Raw genomic sequence first — 24,643 nt, 5'->3', positions numbered from 1 at the left:
TGTGTAACATCACACTTAAAGCCCATGCACAACCACATTCACACAGATGGTTTTTAGTTTTAGAAAGCATATTAAGCTATTGGAGAGAAGGACACTACATCAAGGCCTCAACAGTTACCCCCCCCAACACCATGATTTAGCAAGATATCCACAGGTTTTGTTAAAGAATCAGCCTACAAATTAATCACTTCAGTTACTTTTCTGCTTTGACAGTAAAAAGTAGCTGATTTGTAGTGGAAGAAAAATATGCTATGCTAAATCAGGACTATGAACTAACAGAAGAAAAGGATTCTCTTAACAGCTTTATTCCTATTTCTTTCCACACCACAAAAAATAGAAATGTTGAGAACACATGAAGAAAGAGAAAAAGACAAGTTAATCACAGAATGAAAAAGAATTCCTTTTCAAATTAAAAACCACATCAACAAACAAATGAACAGGAAAAAAGACTAACAAAAACTTATAACCAAGAAAAAGACCTCCAATAAGAGAGCAATTTTTATTCAGGCTATCTAGCTTCATTTCCTAACACTGCCACCCCCTCCCATTTAACTCAAGACACTCAGACAACAGCTCCCCTTCTAAAGATAAACAGCATAACCATTTTTTTTAGGCCTGAGAAAACTCCTAATTTACTGAGTAATTCAAGAAGTCTGCCAACAAAAAAACAGGAAAGACCAGACTTGACATTCCTGATAATTCTAAGGTGTTAAATGAGCAAGAAACAAACCCAAAATAAACACTTTTTCTACCTCATTAGGTGGGGAGTGAGAGATAGTATACTGCCTCAGTCTTTAAAGGTTCTTTAACCTAGCTTCCCAAAACTAGATGACTGCAACCTAAAAAAAAATCTGCAAATTCTCCAACCTCATTTTACTGTCTTGCAAATACCAGTGTTTGCCTGAAAAGGATACAGGCATTCAGATATGGCAGAGAGGGAGGAAAGACAGAAAAACAGCCCGCCAAAAAAACCCACGCCACCTCACCAAAATCAGACCATATAAGCCACAGGTTAATTATAGGAAGATGGAATTTGAAGACTTAAATGCACAAAAAGTGAACAATAAGAGATCCTGAGACAGAAATATTAACTTATTCATGCTACCAGCACTATATTTAAATATACTTTCAACAGTAAGTAAAAATCAATGTGTTCTATGTGCAATTTTAGTTTTACATGCACTGGATGAAATCCTCTTTCTTCTATCCTACTAGGAAAAACGCCTGGAGTCACATGAGTACTAAATCCCAGAATTAACTCAGAGGAGGAACATTCCTAAACATGCACAACAGAAGACATTGACAAGGCTGCCTTCTGATGGGTAGGATGGGGTGTGAATGTCATCATGCAAAAAGCTCTGGGCAATAGTCAGCCCAGAAGAAAGTCTGTGTAACCAGACTTGAAACAAAGATGTGCTCATCACCCCACTTTTCCCAGCCTACATCAACCACCTAAACCCCCACTGTCTTCTATCCCAAACTGCCTTTGGACGAAGCATCAAGGCAGCTCACCCAAGAAGCCCAAACCCCAAGGATGGTGGAGGACAGTGACCCATTCCACAAGCAGACAAAACAGGAACACAAAGGAGTTATAAGGTCCTTTTCACCCTGGAATTCAGCAAACACAGCCTGGTTCTCCATACATGTCTGAAGTTTTTCACGCAGAAGACTAAATCATCTGTTAACTTGGCCTTAAAATTGTAAATAGTCTGGGAAATAGCTAAGGTAAAGATAGGACAGCAATTATTGTGTGTTCCCTTTTTTATTAAAAATTTCATATTTCAAAAATAATTTGTGCCATGAAGGGGGAAAAAAAGTTATTTGACTTTATCAACACTACCAATAAACTAAAAAAAAACCCCAACTTCTGAACGCCAAAGCTAAAAAATTACTGGAACACATTTTGGATGTCTGTCATGACACATTCCAAGGAGACTATTCAAAATCCCATGGGACTGCCTCTACTCTCAACTGCCACGCCGTCTAAGTATTCTGGAAGAAAACTGAGATTCTCTGATGGCTCCCAGAAGTGGGGTCAAATTCAAATACCAACTGCAGCCAGGGCTGCAAAGAAACCAAGGAGATTGACAACAATGTTCACTATTAATCATGTTAACAGATATAGTAGATGGGTTGAGAACAAAAGAGAGCTAAAAATGTAGCTTATTATAAAAATGTTATGAATAATCCTATCAGTTCTGGCCTTGACCTCCTCTCTTGTAGAACAACAAAACTTTTCCACAAGAGCAGGCAGCCATGTACCTACTCTTGGAGATATGGCAGTGTAATGTGTACATGCAGGAGAGCATAATTACATTGCATGCTCAGTTCTGTATTACTCAAATTGGGTGCCGAGCTACTAATTTAATTTTTCATTATATTTGTATATGGAATATGCATTTGCACTGCCCATGCATGCCCATGCACACTCAATCTGATTTTAGATACACAAGGTTCTCACGTATATAATTTGCTTAATTTTAAGAACAGTTATGAAACATAGAAAGCCTGATCTTTGATTTGCTTTGTGAACAATTGCAGTAGAGATGCCCATTTCAAGTATGCCATTATACCTGGCAGACACAAAAGCTACTGTATTCAAGTTCTTGGTAATTTTTAAGCTACCAGCAGCACTTCTAGTGGGATTTTATTTTATGGCATAAAACAGGTATCTTGTAGGATCTTGTAGCTATGCAGGATCTTTGAAGAAGAGGAATAAATATTTTCTCTGTGGGTTAGTTTTTATTATTTAATATCTCCATACCACTGCAAATATTCAGGGCACTAACAAAAAAGAAAGTTAAAAAATATCAATGCCCCAAAAGGCATCACAGTGGAATCCAGCCACAAGGGCATGTGGGAAAGCAGCAGATGTGTGAGGCAGTGAAACACGATGGGGCACAAGCCAGGGCAGTGGCAAACCACTACCAGCAAATGACAAAAAGAAAGGGAGAAAAACCTGCAGGTAATCATAAAGGGCAAAAAAGGAAAAGGAGATGAAAGCTCTAAAGGATGATCAACCCTATAAAGCACTGGCTGAGGAAAGGAGAGGGCATTTAACTACAGACATGGTTTGAAAAGGGTAGGGCTGACAGAAACAGTTCCAATAAAGCAGGTGACGGACGACCAGGGTTTGAAATCAGAGCACACGAGCAAAGGACAGGCTTGAGACACTATAAAGGAAGCTAAGACACTGTGTTGATAACCTGGGAGTGCATGTGTGTGGGTGAGCTGATTACCAGTGTGATATGCTCTCTTCTGTACGTATTTAAAGTACAGATTCTGGCTATTCTAGCTCGTTAAACACTGGACTCTCTCAACTTTTGCCAGTCTGGGCCTGTTGAAGAGTGTAATAATATGCACATAAAAGCAGCTAAAAGCTTCTTCTCTGCTCTAGTCAGGATGCCAGTAAATAAAAGCTGTCAGCCATTTCAATAGGGTATCATTCAGAAACAACTAGGAGTCTTTTCAGAAGAGATATAGCAGAGAAGACAACTGCTTCAATCAAGGCTCCCTGGAAAAAAAACAAACTGAAAAAAGAGATCAAGCAGAGGAGATTCCAAATAGGTGTTTCTTTCTCCTTACAAAACTGCTAAGCACAGTATGGTACAAACAGCAGGACTTCTAAGAAGACTTAAACAAATCTTAGATCTTATGCTAGTTGGTAATGTATTGAGAATTGTTATAAATTTGCTTTTGGCCTTTTTCCTAACCACTGTGTAGTGGCCAGGCCACACACCCACAGACAGCCCTGGACAAAACATTGAGCAGAGCCCTGCAGCAAGCTCCATCACGGCCAGCTTCAAGTATTTGTCAAGTTTTTAAAATTAAACATTTGAAAATACCCAAACATTTTAAGTTTTAGGAAAGACTTCACAGCAGTGCCAATATTTCAATAATAGTCTTATTAGTTAATAGTCTTAATAGTTTGAGAAAAACATTCAGTAAGGAGCCTGTATTTGCCATTTACATGCAAAAATCTCCACAACTCTGATAGCAGTTGGGATTTTTCATAGTAAACAGCTAGAAGATCAGTAGTACTGACACCTATTTTTGCATGCAAATAGAGTTGCCACATTGCAACAGTGAAAATAGAATAATTTTAAAGACAACTGATGTTAAATATATTTGTTAGTCCAAGGACCTAGCCTCCATTGTCATAAATCTGGAATACCACCAGGTGCTTGAGATACAATGAACTGAAATGATCTGAAATATGTCAGAAAAGTCAAACAAGAGACATGGAGCACATTCAGGTAATGTGACTGGATATCACAACACTTGTAGATAAGATACAATTGGAGTACAAAGCTGGGGCTTATTCACACCAGGTAAACTGTAAACTTAAACTTCTTGGTTAAAAAAAGACACAAAATAGTCCAGAGTTGCCCTTTCTACAGCCATGAGCAGGAATGGCACTCCCCTCCCTCCTTTCACTGCTACAGACTAAGGAATTAAAATAAAAAAGAAAAAGCAGAAGACATCTCAAAGCACAGTTACTGGTGAAGAGCCTACAGAAGGCACTTGGCCCTCACTGCAGCTTGCAAGAAACCTGTGCATGCATACAGGCAAATGTGTCTGGAAGTACCTGAGCTGCTGGAAGAGCACACACAGAGGAACTGCAGAAGCCCACCCATGGCTGCAGCAAGACAGACTGCCCTGAACAGCTGCCAACCTTTCAGCACCTGAGTGCTCAGGTCTCTGCTCAGAGCAATTGCCAACTCTTACAACAACAAAGCAGGTCCTTAGGAGAACAGGAAGCATGGAAAGGGCAATGCCAGGGAATCCTTGCTGAGGATGGGTGAAACATTGTGCAGGGACAGGCCAATGTGATGACAACTTGCTAAAGCTATCTCATGTGATATGACAAAAAAGAAATTAGGGAGTATTAAACAGAAGAGGGAACAGCAGAACAACTAACACCACTTCACCCGGTATCTCTAGTGGCTCTTGGATTATTTGTATGTGGGACTGTAAGCTTCTGATGCCTTTCCCTTAGCAAATGGTGAATCACTATTCTAGGAGACAGGTATTCAGTCTAGGAGGCAGACAATAAACTAAAAAGTAAGGGGATATAGCAGAAAAAATGGTGAAAAAGAAAAAAAAAAAGCTCAGAGGCTCCTAAGAAAACCAAATTTTTTAATCGCCTACACTAAAATTTTAGAAGCCACTGTAGTAAAGGAGTTACTGGACCCATTTATTCTTAGACCACACCAAGCATGATGATATGAAAACATGGAAGCATTTTTCCATACCAGCAGAAACATCAGGCCCTTACACTCAGGATTTTCTCCCTGTCTTGCCTGCCATCCAGCTCTCAAGGGGAAAAATCCAAAGAAGTTCAACAATTATGAGAAGAGTAACAAAGAGGTCTTTCCCATTTCTGATGCATGCAATTAATTAAATACATACAAACACCTGCACACTGGAAAGCAGCCTCTTTCCAGCCTTCTCTTGGGAATAGCAACAAATCTCATGTCTAATGCCCCTTTATTTCTAATGCCCTCCTGTATCATAGAATATCTTCTATTAATTTCTCAAGTGACTCCTTAAAAGCACTTCTTAAATCCTCTGGCCCCACTATCTTGAGTGACAGGCCTGCTGTCAAATCTGTTGTCAAATAAATAAACATTTTTTCACTCTTAGCAGTACCTATTGGATAGCTAATGCATCTAGTTGAGCATTGCAGACAAAAATGATAAATTCAACAACTTACATTACAAATCTAGCTGAATGACAACATTTTTATCACATAGACTACACTAGCTGAAAGATTTTCTACTTGTCATAAAATAACAACCAAGATCTAAGCCAGACAGAGGAAAAGAAGAAAAAGTACTTTTCTTTCAGTCTAATTTTCTGACTATAAAGTTAACTGGGAGTCACTCTCAAGTTAGTACTCCACTGTTCTCCTCAGTCTGACTTTCAGAGGAAGGAGATAAATTCTGTTTATATAATGGAATATGTACTAAAATGCAAACAAAGAGGGAAGAGGGAATGGTTTTGAGGTCCCAGAACTACTGTTACTATTTTTTTTGATTGACTACATTTCAGCTTGTTATACCCTCCCAACTCTAAGAGATATATTAATCAAGTGTACTAACATAACACAATTTTTACAAGATTCTCTGCAAAGGCAGCTCAATGTAGGGTCATAAAATTGATAGCAAAAGACTTGTAGCATGTTCTACTGATGACTGGATCGGAGATTTGCTGCTGCACAGAGGAAACAAAGTGCTTTGACAGTATGACCTTGAAGTGGTAAAGCATGTGAGCTGAGGCTGATCTCTACGTGGACCTTAACTTAGCAATTTCCCAAGTTTCAGCCACTCACTTTGATGTGAAGCACCCAAGCAATTCTAATGCTAATTTTGTCAGGTTTGTGGTTTACATTTCTCTCAAGTACATACAAATGGGTCAGTGCCAACAGTGAGCAGGCAAGGAACTGTACATCATTAAGCAGGGCTCCCAGGTCAGTCGATGAAGCTTCACCTCTTTAATCATGTGAATAGACCTGAAGCTTGGGACTAGGAGGGGAGAAGGCTGCGCTTGGATGTTGGTCATATGGTGATCACAGGAACACTGAGGAGGCACTGCTGGCAATTCTGTGCCTTCTAACACATCTCCTTTGAGCACTAAGCCATGTTAGCAAATTCCATGGGTGCTGAACTTTCCATTGGAGCTGCCTTTCTGCCCTATTGAAACCCAGTGATCAGGCCCAGGAACAGACCCAGATGAACCAAGCAGGCAGTGAACCAGAAGGCAAAAAGGCAGTAGCACAGGGCTACCAATATTCAACCAATATTCCACTCACAGGCACTGCAATGGGAAGGCATGAGGCAGGTGCCAAAGAAGTGAAATTTGTTTGCTTAGAATACACTTAAATTCTGAATTTTCTAACCTCCCTAGAGCAGTTATCTGCACAAAGGAATGCTCCAGGTCTTGCTGTTTGTGGGACAAAAGGAACATCATATAAACAAAAAATGTCTTATCAACTCCTTAAAAGCAGGTGAAATTACTTGATGTGAAGGGAATGACTACAGTGTGACCTCAATACCACAAGTCACACGAAGATTAAACATTTGCACTCAGTGCTTCCCTGTTCCCTAGCCTCAGGAAGGCATTGAGATTCCTCTTTTACAGAGCTTCTGGTTGGAATCCCAGTCAGCAGAACTCTACAAAAAATAAGTTCCACATAAAACCATTATTTACCTCCTCTGCTTCTGGTAATAATTTAAGAAATTCATGTAGCAGTTCAGGACCATAGGGCTGACTTCTTCCATGATAAATATCTTCAATGATGGATTCGGCAGACCTTGAAAAAACAATTGAGCACACATATTTCTAACACTTGCAGGGCGAACAGCTACACAGATTGAAATAACCATGCCTGGGCTACTCAACAGAGTTATAAAGAGGTTGTGGATGCATCAGTGTTCACAGCAGCACTGCTCTGACACCATCTTCAGTGATGCCTTGACCGAAGGGCAACGTTATCAGTGAATACAGACAGCAATGGAAGGGCTCACTCTTGGAAATGTTGCTCCCATTGCCCCTTTCTAATTGTTTACAAAGAGAGGAAGCCAGCAAAAGGCAGCTCACAGGCATTGTTACGTGAGGTAAAAGGGCTTCCCTTGACCATACCTGAAAGCTCACCTCAGCTGGTTAACATCAGCAAACTCTGTTTGATGCTAAGTCATAAATGCATTCAAAATGAAACATATTAGAAAAGAAATTACGTCAAATTACTTTTGAGAAAACTGCATAAAACTGCAAACTCCACAAGGAACAGAGCACAATGTATGTATTTTATGAGAACTACAAAGACTTCTTACTTTTTGAATTGTTTGAGAAATATCCCAATATTCATACTTCGTTTTGCATCCAAAATGGAAACCTGAGAGAGAAAGCAAGAGATTAATCTAACAATACCTAAGAAAATAGCGTATAATAGCAGATATAATTTCTTAAATTGCTACAGATAACTGTTTGCACCAAATCCCATGCCAAATAAAGAGTCACTTCTTATCAACAAAGATCATATACTACAAAACTAGTTTTTACCAGGGAAATATATAGCACACTCACATCACCTTTCTCCAAATGAAGCAAAAAATTCCATAGCAACATATAATGAAGGAAAGAATCAATATTCCTATTTCATTACAGAGTAAAAACATTCTTCTTGCTTATTTCATAACCCTGCATCTGCAAAATGTTGCTTTCCAGGTAATACACTGTATTGCACTTGAAGGCCCCAAGGTTAGTGAACACCACACTTCAAAACCCATGTAAATTCAGAGGTTTTGTGACAAATGTGAGGATGGGACTTCTAAGCAGAGGTCAGGTGCATTACTGATTTAATTCATCCCAACTAACAGCCACACTGACTCAAGGCAAGATAAGTAAGTCGATCTTGAATCAAACCCTGAAACATGTAATGCCCAAATCTGATTGCTTAGCTAGAAGCAAACAGAAATCCATAATAAAATAACAGTCTCTCCCAGCTTTGTATTTCAAAGTTGGTTTGCTGTATCATCTTACGTATATAATTCTGAAGATTAGGCAGACAGAAAAAAAAAAGCCAAACCTTCCCCACAATATTTCCCCTTAATTTTGTAAAAAATTTTAAAATCCAAGTGCCTCTTTTATTTTTCTTCCTGTAACAGCATACAAGTTCAAACCTGAGAGGTATGCCCTGTTTTAGCAAATTGTGTCCTTAAGGTTAAAATTTTACCACAGCTATTTTGGCGATAACAGCTACAGAAGTCATGAGATTTACAAGGACAAGAGAATTGTTTCACCTTAACAGTTCCACCTGATGGCTACAATAAAAGAGCTCAGTACACATAGATGTTCAAGACTAGTGTTGGACTCATGTGTTTGTGGTTTTGACAACTGGGAAGGCATTTTGACCTTTGTGACAGTGCTCAGATTAGAAGTAGATATATAAATGCAACATTGGCATTATCATGAAATTGAATTAGCCTGCAGTCATGCTGGTGACAGTGAAAATATAGGGATGATTAATGGGCTATCCCCAACATACACCCAGGAGACAGCCTCTTCGTCTGCTAAAAATAGTGAGTCATATTGAAAAGTTTTCTGAAATTCTGGAATTTCCTCTCTTCTGAAAACAGTGAAGACTAGAAAACACAGGAAATATCAGCATATTAGTTTTAATTAGATGATTGGTAGCCCAAAGCCCTTCAGTTTTAGCATATGCAGAGATAAGGGGACAGATTGTGGCTTATTCTCCTGTTATCTTGAGAGTTGAGAGGCCCCCAACAGATCATTAAGGAAAAGCCCCTTAACGCAGGACAGGTTCAGCTATCTCTCCCCCTGCAGTATCTAATCTTTTTCAAATGTTTTACTGCAGGGACCTCTCACTGACCTCTCTAACTGTAGCTCCAGTCTCCAATTGCTCCGGTCACCCCTAGTTCTCTGCACTAGTTTAAGCCTATAAGCTTTGCCATCATTTGGCTTTTGGTTTGTTTCGGGTTTTTAAGCATGTTCAGAGTTAATCTTGTGTACATTTTTTAAATCATAGTCAGTAACTGTTACAAGGAGACTGATCATCGTATGAGTAAACCTTTGTTTTCCATGGCACAACTCAGATTTACAGTACAACCCCAAACAAATTACATATTTTTTTTTTAATATCTTCCCTCGAAGAAAAACAACAAAGGGAAACATATACAGCTGCATTTGTCTTATCAGCACGACAAAAAAATGTCACAGCTGTTCTTGAGCACCAGGATTTTACATACACTTCTTGCTCTGTATATGACTGTACTCTATTTTTTCTCTGATTTCTTGTTTAACCACACAATCAGAACAAGTCTCACTTTTTGGTCACTCTCTGCTTGGTGTCTACTTCAAGCTTATCTAAAGTGTTTGAAACTGCTGTCATTACATAACTACCTTCAAGGAGTTTGCAGATGGGAGCACAAGGAGGAGAAAAGGGGAACCTGGCAGATCCCCCATAAATCCAAGCTCCCTGCACACAATAGACTATCTTCCATCCCACATTCAGTTGCGTATTAGATTCGTAAGCTCAGCCTGAACATCTGTTCACAATGTCTACTCTTCTCCACCGAGATTTCATTTGATTTCGTTCATGCAGAGCACTGTCTGCTGTTGTTTTTTACCCTTTGAACATTACCACAGTTTTTTCTAAACTCTGCTCAGTCTGCTCCTGTCTTCTGTTCACACATGCCACCAATGCTGCTGCCGGCACAGCACCATTTCAGGTCTTGCCACCCAAAGGGGCTTTGAAGTGCTGTCCACCAGTAATACCCCTGGACTTCTTGACTCAAAAAGTTACACTGGACTGTAACTGAGAATTGGGAACAGGCATTCCTAGTCCCACCGGAATTCTCCATAGTAAAAAAAAAAACCCTCATACGGTTTCCTATGATTTACTTTAGATAAATTCAGGAGAGCTTTCTCCATTCTCATCCTCTACTCTCTGAAGCTGGAAATACTACAATTCTCTCAAACACCTTCCACCATCTCCACACCTGTACTTTGCAAGCCTACGTAAAACATCACAGGTCACTTGCCATCACTTGCCACATCTATTTTATAAACAGTGCAATCTCTAAACCAAGGACAGCAATTCACTCATTAATCCACTTTTCATCACCAGAGTATTCAACCCAGCATATTTCCAAAACCTGCAGCAGGCACAGATCACACAATAGCAGGCCTCAGTTTGACAAATCCACCACAGAAATACTCAGTTATCAAGGTACTATGAGAACGGGGAAATTAGCCTGAGTACCACGGTGAAGTTGTGTTGATGATAAAAGGATATCTATTCCTGAATCCCAACACGAATTTGTAATCAATACAAAAGATTCAGAGGAGTGTTCTGGGAGACACAAAAAGACCCACATCAAAAGTGACTTTGGAGAAATGCAACAGGAGTTTCTTGCCATGAAATCATCAATGAGGAAGAGAAACACAACAAAGCGGATTTATGAGAGATCAGTAAAACAAAACATTGTAGGTTTCTTTGCCCAAGAGTAATGGGGTTTCACATGGTGGGACACAGTTTACAAATTACAGCAAGCATGGAACAGCCTGGTGGCTCGGGCTTGGTGCTGCAGGTTGGGAAGGATATAAATAACTTCCTGTTTCAGCTTCCACTTCACATTACAACACAGCTACCACCACTCCATGCCTGCAGTCACGGGGCAGCAGAGTGAACCTAGCAACTTACTGAAGGGCTGTCCCCACTCTGTGTCATCCTCCCATGTCACGTTCTCAGCCTGCTCTTTCCCTTAGGCAGGCACTGGTACTCATCTCATTTGGTTCTTGCTGTTAGTTCTTCTCTGGACCGACAGGTTGAATCAGCTCTCAAGAAGGTGGAATAAGCATCAGAGCCAGCACAGGGAAAACAGAGAAGACATGTCTAGGAGAGGGGACAAGAGACATCCTGCTCACTCCTTCCATCTTCCTTCTCTCTCCTCCTCTCACTGTCCCTTTGCACAGGTTCTGGAATTCACTGCATCCTTCCTCAAAGTCATCAAACCTCACTCGAAGAGCAGAAACTGCTCCAGCAGAAAACAAATGAAGAACCCCACAGCACTCTGCTGAGCTGCTTACTTAAATATGTTTACAGAGGGTGTAATATGTGCATTGCATTATCCAATATCTGTCCAGAGGCAGCGGACAGGTGGGGTGAGGTGAGAGACAGGAGCAGAGGCACAGTTTGAAGGAGAAAGCAAGACCAGTTCCTCTGGCTGACAAGAAGCTGTTCTGCCCACTCCACTGCCAGGCTAACTACAGCCTGGGTGAGCGCCTGTTGTGCCACACTGGGACACCACTGAAGGATGGGGAAAGTAAATTGGCGTGTAAACTTAACCTTGCACCCCCTATTTTTCAGGGCCTCAAATTACACGGAACCATAGGGCAAATTAAGCCTTTAGTCAAGGAAACATGTTAATTAATCTCCTAAGGGTTTGGTGAGGGCTTGTTTACAAAAAGGAAAGCATTTGCTGTAGGAGTTTGACTCAAGCCTCAAAAGGGACTTCTGTTATAATGACGATGTTACATATAAATTCCCTGTATAAATCACTGTCGAGTGAGGAATTCAAAGGACATGCAGTGTTGTAAGCCCCTACATGCATAGAACTTTTACCAAAACTGCTCATGACTTCATAATCAACAGTGATCTCTGGCAAAGGTACGAAACCCCAAATCTCCTCCACAGTCTGTAGGGCAGTCTCAACACTGGCTGAAGAGTAACTCTTCACCACATGCACTGAAGCTACACCATTGCACCAAGAGGGACATCATAGGGACAACAGAGCGCTCTCTGGCCCTGCCCTTCTGTAAAGCACTTCAGACACATGTTGCTTTTCTTCAAATTTGGATCTAAGTAAAAGTTGAGTTTATGCACTTGAAGTTGCCTTGAAAATTCATTGCTGATATACGATGCCACCTTGGCTAATTCCACTGTGTAAACATCTAAGAACATTTTTCTTTGCTAGACCATAAAGCACTGTCTAAAAGCGACTGTGCTGTACACAAAGGGAACAGAGGTACTGAAACACAAAATGTCTGGTCCACCTGGCCTTGCTGGCTTATGAAACGGTCCCAAGAAGAACTAGAGCTCCCTCAGCCCCACACCAGCACTCTCTCCACCAGGTCACACAGATTCCGCACACCTCAGCCTGCCCCCGGCTCCTGTCAGTAGGTTTTACCAGAGAGAGCTGAGGATAGCCATCCACACTGAAACAACCCATGGAGTCACAAAGCAGGCCTGTGCTCCCACCTGCAGCCCCCTGCTGAAGCAGGGTGAAGCACGTGAGCTGCTGCCATCTGTACTTCCGCACTTCCACTAACACGCGGCTCCTCAGGATTATCTCCTTCCCTCCTTGCTAAGCAGATAGGACTGCAAAGTCCATTAACACACAAGAAATTGCTCACCGCTGACACACCGCTGCAGCATGCCTGACAAAGCTTAGCGAGCCCCTGGAACGCTTTGTCACTTAAGTGGCATCACTCAGAGGCAAGTCCTGCTGCCTCACCACCCGCCACGTGCAAAGTCACCACGGCAGCCCCCAGCCAGGGTGCACAGGCACCAAGCAGGGCAAATGCACCGCACCACCGCATCAGCTCCAGACACACACACAAAAACCGTAACTTTCAGCAAGACGGGGTTTTGTTTCCAAGGTACTGTATCCTGGAGAATCCCTGGTTTTGCAGGCCTCTGATTTTAATCTCTACCACTGCATGAGTTCTAGAGCACACCGGGGTTTTCTCTTACCTACCTATTGCACACTGTGGGCCACAATCAGTTTATGAAACTTATTGTAATATTTACTGGAACTAGATCATTACCACACAGCAGTGCTGAAAGGGGGAGCCTCTGAGGAAACGCAGGAGGCCAGAGCTCTGTACATCTGCTCTCGGCACAGGAAGTGCACTCACTGCACTCCTGATTCAAAGATGAACATAGCCTGAAAACAGCGCACAGGTTAATGACTACCTCTGATGATGGCCCCAATTACTGCTTCCCAACGTCAGGGTTTCGGAGCCTGCAATACACATGCCCTCTTAAACCTTACATTTCAGTATGTACAACATGCATACTATCAGTGCATTGGTTTATCATCTTGTCCCTTCTGATCTTATTTTGACATCTTCTGAATCCTGCAAGATGTCAGCAACTTCATGTCCCTATTTTCTCTACTAAAAATTGATGCATTGGTACATCTCTTAACCCCATGCCCTCTGTATTTTGTTTACAAGTTAACATGTATGAAGACACACACTAGTGATTAAATCTACATTTCAGCCCTCCAATTACTTCAGAGAAAGATCACCTGAGACAATTCAATTCTGGCTTCACAAAGAGGCTGTCTATAAATGAGGATTTAAGAACTAGAAAAGCTACTTATCACTTCCCTGGAGAGTGTTTGAACCTGAGAGTACTCAGTACAGAGTACTCCTCCTCACCAGAGCAGAAATCAGTGGCAATCTTGGGACCTCCTTGGAAGGTTATCTTCATTTCCAGAAAAAACAGGGAAGATGAAGTTTTTCTTAGCAGGAAAGTCATGTTTATGAAAGTGGAAACTTTATGAAATTATGAAATAACAAATACCCTTAATCACTACGTTACGTTCTATATCCTTGCTGCCATACTGGCACTTCCCTTCCTGATGTCTCTAGGATACTGTGGGCATATACAGCTTTAACCCTTGCAAATAGGATTCTCTTCTCTCCTGCCTGGTACGTGTCTGCATGTACAACATCTTGCTTGCATCACAGACACAGAGCAAGAGTTGAAGAGATAATACAGTTGTGTTCCACACTGGAAACTCAAGGGCTATCCAACATGAGTAAATACAGATGCTTTCAGCTCCCTCCGCTTATTCATATTTATTTTAACAGGTGATCAAATCACAGCACTTAGCAAGTTAAAATAATAAAACACAGTTAGCTCTTTGAAAAACAAATATGTGCCACTAAGAACAAAGAGTTTATGTTTCCCATCATTCCCCTCTCCTTTGAATCAAGACAAATTTGCCGTAAGGATGAAACATGACAGAGAAAGAGAAAAAGGCGAGGCAGAATTCATATAAACTCCTACAGCATTATGTAAAAAAAGAGGTTTTACTTTAATTCTTACCTCCTCTTTAGTCTCTTTAAATGAAGACTTTAAAGATCGGTTTCGGGAGTCTTGGGGTTTGGCTTCCTCCTGCTGCCCAAAAAGTTCCTCAATTGTCTTCGTATCAATTTGATACTGTGGTCTTGCCGCAATTGTCCAGATATTGTTTTTACCACGGACTTGTTCTTCAGGGATAGTTTTCCAGAAAAAGCTCCGCATTCGTTTTTTTTTGCCGTGGCTGTCGTGCCCATTTACCAGCTGAGGAGGAAGGGGTATGTTGGGGCCAGGCAGCGGAGGAGGGGGTGGCGGTGGGGGTGGCATTCCCGGGGGGAGCGGAGGGGCCGGGGGAGCCCCCGTGAGGGGACATGGCGCGGGGGGCGGCGATGCTGCAGGCTGAGAAAGTTGAGGCGCCGTCGTCGCATCCTCGCTCATCAATCCCGTCGCAACTGGAACTGCCCCATTTTCTTTATCATTGACCAAGGAGAGACAATTCATAACATGCATTTTACAGCCTCCCCGAAGGGGAGAGTGTTACTTCCTTGGATGGGCTTGGAACATTGAGCAGGCAGCGCGGCAGCCGCTGGGATCACGCCCTCTCAAACCCTACCTGCCAGCGGCGGCAGCACAAGAGGGGACTGTACCATCTCCGCAACCTGCGACAAAGGACAATAGCGACACTCAGATCACAGACACTGGACACTGTCCCTCGCACTGAAAAGGCACCAAAACTGAGGTACAACAGCTATCAAGCTTTCAATCCAGAAGGGAAATTTAGTGAATCAAAAGCCTTTCTCAGGGCAATAGTTTTACATTTATCCACACCAAGATTTCAAGCAGCTTCAGGTGCCTAGATTTCAAGAACACATATAAACACAAGAATACCTCTAAATCACCCACAGTGAGCATCAAAACTACCTGTTAATCTCCATTCAGTGCAATTTTGTAAGAGAATACAGTTTTCTCAAATTATTAAAACAAATATTATTCCACTGCTAATTTCAGGTATGCTTTTAAGGATGACTGCACACAGTACTAACTATGGTATTGGATTAACTGCAGACCCTGTTCCCTGTCTGAATCTTCTAAACCCATGGTTCAAACCCAAACTGCATAAAAACAGCTAAAAATTTGCTGATGATTTAACAGTCTAGCATAGTGTACTACTTTTTTTGCCTTTGTATTTTTCACACAAATATCAATAAGGGCAAAGATAGTGTACAGTCCCTAAAGTCTCCGTGTTCGCTGAGCATGAACTTAAAAGTATTATTAGTCTGGCTGCACTACCTCCCAAAATACACTCAGAGAAGAAAGACCACAGTTTGATTGAGCTGTCCTTTATAATTTACTTCAGCATCCAGGTTAACAGTGCCAGTTCCATAACAGAGAGAGAAAGGACAGAGAAGCTGGTAAGAGGAACAGGACCCTACACATCCCTAAGCATTGCACATATGCAAAGCTTTAAATACTTTGTGAAGTTTTTACCTCTAGATTATCTCATAAAACAACTTAACAGGAGTCACAGTGGGGTTTAAGACTTTTCTTATACTGCCACCTTCTAAATATAAATGCTGTTATTAGCAGCAAACCTTCAGATATGAGCATGACTTCCACAAACCCCACACTTTTGATATGCTGAGTCTGTCGAAACAGATTTAATTCATAAGTCTCAGAGAAAAACTGAAGTGTTTCAAATGCAATGCATACCAATGAGGAATCTCATGATTTTATGGAAATTTGGAAGCTATCTCAAAAAAAAAAAGATTTGGGAATTTACAAGAAAAAATGTTAAAAATTCAAAGATGCCACACAATACAAACTTAGATAGGAGACAGACAGCCTCTGAGGAAAACTCAGTCTCAGGAAAACTCACCAGAAAAAGCTCAAGTAATGCACTGGCACAAGAACAACATCAGATCAGAAATTTGGCACTGACTTAGTGGCATGCCTCCTCAGCAGGGTTCACACAGAGCTAATAGCAACCCAGATCAATTTGACATTTTATAACAGTGATGAAAAAACTTCGCTATTTTTGCCAGAGATCCATCACTAGACCATACATGAACGAACAGACCCAAGTCACAGAAACAAGCCTTAGGGCAAATTCTCTCTTGGTCTGCAAGGACTCAGCCACTCACAGCTTCACTGAAATCAATAGAAAACAACACAAAATCATCCACTGTACCTTTTCTTCTCAAAACCTTGCTCAGGTAACAATGAACTCCTCTCTCCTGCTTCAGATTTTCCAGTCTCATACCTTATGTTATCCAGGTGTTTACAAGAGTAGAAAACATATATAAAAACCTGTATAAATCACAGGCATGATGGAAAATATTTTAATGGCATGGTAAAAAGGAGAGAAGCTACAAAGAAAGTGGATCAGGATAGAGTGTTTCAAACTTAAGTCAGCATTAATGCCCAGCTGCTATTACAGGGCTCTGCATGTTCACGCCTCTCCTCCCAAATTCATGATCATAGAAGCAGAGAGGCATAAAAAAGCAGGTGCAAGGTGGTGGAAGGAGATTAACCACTCAAAGCAATTAAGTATTGCATTAATTTAAAGAAACACTCAACTAGGAAAAACACTTTTCCTCCCTACTACTTATTTAAAAATGAAAAATGTATTAGCTAGTTTTCCACCATCACACAAAGCAGTACTCAACATTATTATTTTCTAACTTGGGTTCCCACACATTCACCAAAAAAATGTCGAAAAAGACACAGACAGACTGACCAACCATGCCCCAGGCAACATTCAAGAACCTCATTTTGAGACTTTCAATAAATCCATATGCTTTAGGAAAAACAGGATCAAATCCTAATGGAACAGAGTTGTAGGAGATGAATCACCAGAGTCCCAGCACTAACACACAGGGGAGGAAAACGACTGATCTCAGACCTGAGCGCTTCTGCGCTAGACAAGGGACACTCCTAGTGAAAGGAGTGGAGAAGGCACGAGGAAGAAAACATCCCAACCTAGATGTAAAGATAGATAGAACAGGAAAAACTGTTTTCAATCCAACAAACCCCACACTGCTTCAGATGAGGTAACAGCCAGAACCAGGAAAGGGGAGGAATCAGCATTTGGAAGGAAGGCACGAAAGGAAAGGCACAGCATAAAGGCTGGCATTCAGCTTTGTTTTCTGACAGATAAGCACGATCCAGGTGACAGAGGTCACCTGCTTGTAAGAGGATGGCAGTCTCGAGTTACCCGATACCAGGAGACTGGTCAAAATTCCCTTCTCATGCTGCCTTCTCGGGAGCAGCAGCTCAAAGCCGTTCCCAGCGGGGCTCCCACCGCTACCGTGGGTGGGAGAGGAGAGAAGCTGGCAGCCAGGACAGGTTCTGGGCTGCTTGCTGCTATCAGCAGGTGCCTCTGAGCAGGAAGTACAGCAAGAGGAGGTGGGGAACACTGCAGCCGTTCCAACTGTGAGCTACAGATTACCAAGACACGCTGGGACCAGGATGCATAATAGAAGCCAAGCAAAATTTTAACTCCTAAGCAGCCTCTCCACACTTTTCAAATGATTAAAGGGGAAAAAGAAATCAACCAAAGAACAAATGTTTAAGACGCTGCAATTATACCTCATTGTTGCATGTTTGTAATCCAAAACAGCCGGAGAAGCACCAAAGCTCTAAAGTAACATCTTTACTGCACGTTTTAATTGTGTCCATATTTGGCATAAAAGAAACATTTTATTTCTTTGTCTCATTCATTGTTTTAGTCAAGCTACTCTAACTTGGAAATGTAATTTAAAAGTTAGAGGATGGGGACAACTTTCTCCCCAGGTAAGAGAAACACTCTAAAGTAATTTGTTTCTTGCAAAAAAGGCAGTTGCCACTGAGACGGACACAGATTGTGTTTGCATACACAAATGAACAGGTGAGGTGCACGACGCACTGAAGGGCATTTCATAATTCATGCTGCAAGACATGACTGACTCCCTTTAACTCACACCTTAAGTTCTCTCCTGCCCACGTTTCTGTATCAGGCACCCTCCAAGTTCTCATGAGAACAGCGCCGAGCCCAACCACAGCATTTGGGTGTCTGTGTCTCAACAACAACCCTACGAAAGGCAAAGCGAGCAACTAGTGTCTGACTGCAGACAGAGGAGCTGCAAACGCCGATAATCATCCCCTGATCCTGCCAAAATCTGCGGGTTACAAAGAACACGCAGCTCACGCTATTCAGCGACATCGCAATTCCTCGCTCCATGCATCCCACAAAAGCGCCGTGCGGCACCGCGTCCCTGCCAGCCGGCCCGGGCCGGGCACGGACCTGACGGGGCCTGGCCGGGGGGCTCGACTCCGGCTATTTTTTTTTCGGGCTCACAGGTGCCGCGCTCGCCCCGCCGCAGGGAAAGGGCTCCCTCGGGAGGAGCCCGGCCCCACCGCCGTGTTCTCCGCCCGGACCGGGTGCCAGGCTGCGGGGCCCTGTGGGGGCCCTGCCGCCGGGACCACCCGAGGGGCCGCGACAGATCCTTACTCCGTAATTCTCTTCCACCGAAGCCGCAGGCCACGGGGCACGGCGGAGGGCGCTGGCGGCTCGGCTGCACCCGGGGTAACACCGCGCCCGCCGCCCTCCGGCTCCGCCGGACCCCGGCGCCCGAGACGCGCCCTGGCCCGGTGGGAGCGCCCCGACCCCGCTGTGCCCCGCAGGACGCGGCGGGGGCAGCGCTCGCCCTGCGGGAGAAAGCCGGGACAGCGCTCGGGACAGCGCCCGGGACAGCGCCCGCCCCGCCGTGCGAGCGGAGCGGCGGCAGGGGCTCTCCCGCTGTGCCAGGGGCCGGCCGGGCCCGGGGTCCCGCGGGAAGGGGAGCCCGTCTCCCCGGGAGCGCTCCCTCCTCCTACGCCTCGGGAAGGCGGCGAAGGACACACGCAGGAGGGTGGCGACCCCCCTGCACTGCCCGGTCGCGCCCCCCCGGCAGCGCGGAAGCCTCGCCCGGCCCGGGGGTCCCCGCGCCCCCGCTCACCTCGGCGCCCGCGGGAGCACGCGGCGCAGCCCGGTCCGGTGCCGCCGCCGCCGCTTCCTCCCATCCGGGAGCGGCCCGGCCGCGGGGCCTCGATCCCCCTGCCCGGCCCGTGCCCCCGAAAAGCCCGTGCGGGAGGAGAGCGACCCGCGACGCAGCGCCGGTGCCGCCGCCGCGGCGAACGGAGATGCGCAGTGGCGCCTCCGGGGGCACTGGGTCCGAGCCAGCTCCGGCTGAGCTGCTCCATGGACACATCGTCCATCCATCCATCACTGCCCTCACGCTGTCTCCGCACTCACAGCAACTCTTTCTACAGGAACAGGACAGCGGTGCTGCGGGCAGCGCGCCCGGCTGCCAGGAACGGGCTCCTCTCCACGTCTGAAGCCTTTCGCCCTCTGCCCACCCTCCCGAGCAAGCGCATCCCTCGGTCCATCCCGCATCCCTCACCCCGGCGCTCCACGCCGGCTTAGCCTGGCAGGCTCGGGAAAAGCATGCAAGACGGGCCCCTTGTGACTCCCAAAGCGGACGGTGTGAGAAAAGTGCAGACGAATTTAAGATGTGATCACAGCCCTGGCTTACAGCGCTCCAGGCAGCAGCGCATGTGAGTTGTGGATGCCCGAAAGCCAAAGTATCATTGACTGATAAGACAGTAAACAAATACAATGGTTCTAAAATATTTTATCAAGAGATTGAATCCTATGTCTAAAATAAAAACATTTTCTCAGGTAGAATAAAGGTGAAGAACCTCACTCAAGTCAATTAATAGTCAGCCTCCACACCCCAACACTACTTTTTACAGAAGGCAAATTCCAAAGGTGGAAACAGAAACTCTTCCTTTCCTGAGAAAGGAGGGAGGGAGGAAGAAGAAACCTCACTTCCAGGCCTGCTTAATAAGCCACCAGAGCTGAGCACAGGAGAGAGGGAGAGAGAAAACACCTTGATACAACCAGGGTGGGAAGGCAAGAGCAGCAGGACAAAATCATGCCTTACCTGAGTGTGTAGCGCCTCACCTGCGCTATTTACTCTGCTCAGGTGTTGGGAGGCAGGAACCAGAGGAAGAGTGGGAGATCAAGTGGCCTCCTCTGGCCCAGGCCTGGAGCCCAGGCCCATGCTTGCAGAGGTTACACCATTCCTGAACACAGTTCCACAGATCTGACCTACTGGTCTGGCAGGACAGCCTGCTTTAGTCACCTCAATTTTAAAAATTAGTATTAGAACAAAAGGAAAATATAAGGAATGTAATGCCAGAACCCAGTCATTTAAGCTGAAAATTCACTGAATGAAAAGAGTCCAACAGCAGGAAAAGGCAATTCCCATCACAGCACACATCCCTGCTTGGCAGGGTTAGCAGCAGCTGGAGAGGACACGCTCAGCTTTGAGCCAGCGTGGACATTCCTCGAGAGTGTCAGGTCAGCCCCGAGGTCATCGGCGAGGAAGCGCTTTGCCGCTTGGACTGCAACCGCCTGTGCTGGAGCCAAAGGGACTTGTTTTCATTGCTGCCAGTCATGAGCACAAATGTTCTCTGGAAAAGACGGAAAGAGCAAGCCAAACAAGAGACTTGCATAATGGCATTGTATTTAAAAAGTCAGAACCCAAACAGGACAGCAGAGGACCTGGGAGCCAGGCCGGATGTGAAGTTAAACTCTTCACTTTTCCTCACCCTGTGGGTTTGTTCTCCCTGAACTTTTCCAAAACATGTCAGTAAATTAATTAGAAATTTTTAGCTGATTTTTTTCACCTAAAAATGTAACACTCAACAGGCAAATATTTTGCCCACACGGCTAAAATTAATCTGAGTTATAAACAACTGAAAACTGGTCTTTACAGTAGGAAGTATTAGGCAACTTTAATAATAGGTAGATCAAGTGGCCCCACCTATAATAAACAACAAATGCACCTCCCTAGAACAGATAGCATTTAGATGAGCTGGTATACTACAAAACCAAATCATACTGTTAATTTTTTAAGATTTCTAATTAATGAAATACTCAAGACAGTCTTCAGGATGACTACTTTTTTTAAGGCTTTTTCTTATGAAAAGTAAAAAAACACCTTGTATTTTGTAAACTCTGCTTTTCCTCAGAGCACAGAGCTCCTAATTCTTTAGGATGAACACAAATCTAATGACTGAACAGATCTAATGGAAATAAAGCAATTTACACCACTTAAAAAAAGGTGCCATCTTCATTACAATCCCTCAATTCTACAGAGCTTTGATAAAAGGAGGAGAAAAATTAATTGTGATACTCTTGTCACATTAAAATCAAGTTATATTTGGGCTCAAAATTAGGCACTCTGTTAGTTAAGCTCTCAAAACAAAACCCTTCAATTAATTACTACCATCACATAAAACTAGCATGATGCATATGCATATGTAAGAAAGGCAAATCAAAACTGAACAGGCAACACTAGTTTTTAGCATTATTTATCACTTAACTGCTTGATTTTACAGCCCTTGGTATTCTTTAAAAGGCAGCAAGATATATGATTATTTAATTATCACAGTAAGATACAATTAAGTAATAGGAACACACTGCTGATAGCTGAACTGCTCCTGACTGAACCAATGGATTTATGCTGCCATGAACAGCAAGAACAGGGAAAACCTGAACTAAAAAGTTGTTTCACGTTCCTTCTGTTCTATATCTGATCTCTGCACTTAATTAAGAAATGTTATCAGACAGACACACTGGGACCCATCTCAGTCCTACCAACCAGTCTTACACAGGAACTCTGCAAAGATTCTCCTGATCTCTCGTTCTGCTCCTCCTGGAATATCAACTACTCTCTCTCCTGCAGTAGCTATTCTCTTTAAAACAGATTCTCATCCAAGGATGAGACTGAGTGTACTTGCTCAGCAAACAAAGTTCTGTTCACCTACAGCCTTTATAAAAACTTGAATGCTCACTTTATGCTGAGAACAAGTACTCTATAGAAACACACCACCAAGAGCAGACAGCACACAATTGTTGCTGCTCCTGCTCCCTTCTCACACTTTTTGGGTTTTTTTAGAAAGGCAGCTGAAGTGTAAAAGACAATGCTTCTGTGCCAGAGCTCTCAGCCACAGGAAACAAAAGATTGGCAAACCACAGACTGAGCTCTTCTGTCCAAGGCCACTGCAGTGCAAGGTTCATGCACTGCTGCTCTGCCCCTCAGAGCAGGGACCCTGCTGAAAACAGCAACACATCATTTCCCTTTCCACTGCTTCTCCACCAAGGAAAGCCCTTCTTCCCCAAGGCAGGCACAAGCCTTCCTACCTGCTACTCCTACACCACAGGGTAAGCTACTTCCTTCACTCCCTTCAAACGATGGCCATGATGACAAACATGTGGACACCCCCATGTCCCTGGCCATTTGGTTTCCACACAAGACTCGTGGAAATGAAGAGGAAAGGATGTTGGTGAAAACAGGTGTAGAGAGGTGAACACGAGTGCTGTCACAGATAGAGAACTGTTTTCTGTGTAGCCCTACCTTTAACACCACGGCAACCGGAAAGAACACAAAGATGTCAAAGAGCAACAAACAGTAAGAAATTAGAGAAATATAAACCAAGCAGCAGTCAAATCCTCTGTCTAATAAAGATCTTCTAATAAAAAAACCCTTTCATCTTGACACAGCAACGAGTAGTTTGGTTAATTTTAGGGTGGGAGCTACCATAAAATATGATAAGATTCACAACTAATGTAAATGTTTTTGTGTCTAGTAAAACCCTTACACCAAGCATGCAACATGGAAAAGATAACCAGACTAAAAAAACCCCTCCAAACCTAAAGATAATTGCAGATGAGGAATGCTAAATAATTGCAATAGCTTTCACTTCTTCTAACACCACAACAAGGAACAAGAGCAGATAAGCAAAGCATAAGAAGTGAATATGCCCCCCATTCAGTTCAAAACAGAGTTAAGGCAGACATTTAGCTTTCCTTTTACACTACTTTGATCATTTTTTGAAAGGACAGACAGACTAGAGATAAGGTTTCTTGGAAAACCAGTTGACTGAAGATTGAAAAAAAAAGCTGTTAATTTAATGAGGTAGGTGTACAACTATATTCTTGCCTGTGTAGATCTCTTTCCAAATAAAAATACAGATACATTTTGTAACAGAAACGTTCTTTGTAAAAGGCTTGTAAACGCATGAAGTAGGCCAAAAAGCATTTTTAGAGCAAAAAAGCTGTTTGTAGAATTCAGACAGACAAAATAACATGAGCAACAAGTTTCAAACAAGCCAGATAACTTATAGTATGGTCACTGAGAATCAAAACAGCTCCCCAAGTCTCTGAGGGAGAGCTCAACAGCAGCTACAACAGAATATCTGAAAATGTTACTAATTGCCTTGAGTTCTTCATCCTAAGAAACCTCACATAACACTGTAAGCATTAATGTAACAATTTGTTAACAGAGATGAAATCTGTCACAGACAAGTCTCTACAAGGTGGGTATGGCCTCCTGTACAAACAACAAAAACACCCCATCCTGACAACTGTGCACCTAGATAAAGGCCACATTACAACCTTAAGATATTTATAATGCTCATTTGCGAGGATCAGAAAGCCTCACAACCATAATTACTTCCCACTGGAAACGCTGAAGTGTCTTTTCTCTTACAATCTCTTGATCCAAGTTTCTAAATTTGGTTAGCTCCAAAAAGCTAATTTTAAATATAAGATACGAGCTTGAATTATTTCATAAGCATATGTATTTGAGCAGTGACAAAGAAAGCTACAGTACTACAGCAGGCTACTATCAGTTTAATAACTTATTGATCAGCTGAACACACAACCCTCCTCACTGAGGCTACCCATTAGAACAATTGCTTTGCTGAGCAAAATGGAAGTAGTTCTTCCTTTCCCCAGTATTAAACAATACACAGACAGGTTTTAGCAAGTAATCTCTTTGGACCCACCTTTTCTTCCAGGTGAAGACACTCCAGTAGTTTCAAGCCATTGCAAAAGTTTGAGGATTACACAATGCCACGTTGGTCAGTCTTTCTTAAGGCAACTGCAGACTCAAGTTCACTCTTACCATTTCTGACAGGCAAGTTCCTTCTGAGCAG

General features: G+C 43.2%; 1 protein-coding gene across 1 annotated transcript in view; it reads right to left on the bottom strand.

Moving 5' to 3' along the window:
• Positions 1–15,127, bottom strand: part of FHDC1 (FH2 domain containing 1) — a 30,269-nt gene extending 15,142 nt beyond the window's left edge. Inside the window, exons 1-3 of the mRNA XM_041395754.1 lie at positions 14,645–15,127; positions 7,836–7,897; positions 7,213–7,315 (exon numbers count right to left, since the gene is read on the bottom strand). Coding sequence (XP_041251688.1) covers positions 7,213–7,315; positions 7,836–7,897; positions 14,645–15,127 — 648 coding nt within the window. The remainder of the gene's footprint in view (positions 1–7,212; positions 7,316–7,835; positions 7,898–14,644) is intronic.
• Between the last annotated feature and the right edge of the window lie 9,516 nt (positions 15,128–24,643).

Source organism: Onychostruthus taczanowskii, unplaced genomic scaffold, assembly GCF_017590055.1.
Source record: "Onychostruthus taczanowskii isolate IOZ18803 unplaced genomic scaffold, ASM1759005v1 scaffold12, whole genome shotgun sequence".
Lineage (NCBI taxonomy): Eukaryota > Metazoa > Chordata > Aves > Passeriformes > Passeridae > Onychostruthus > Onychostruthus taczanowskii.
Note: the sequence above shows the minus strand (reverse complement) of the source record. Positions and strands in the feature narration are given on the sequence as shown.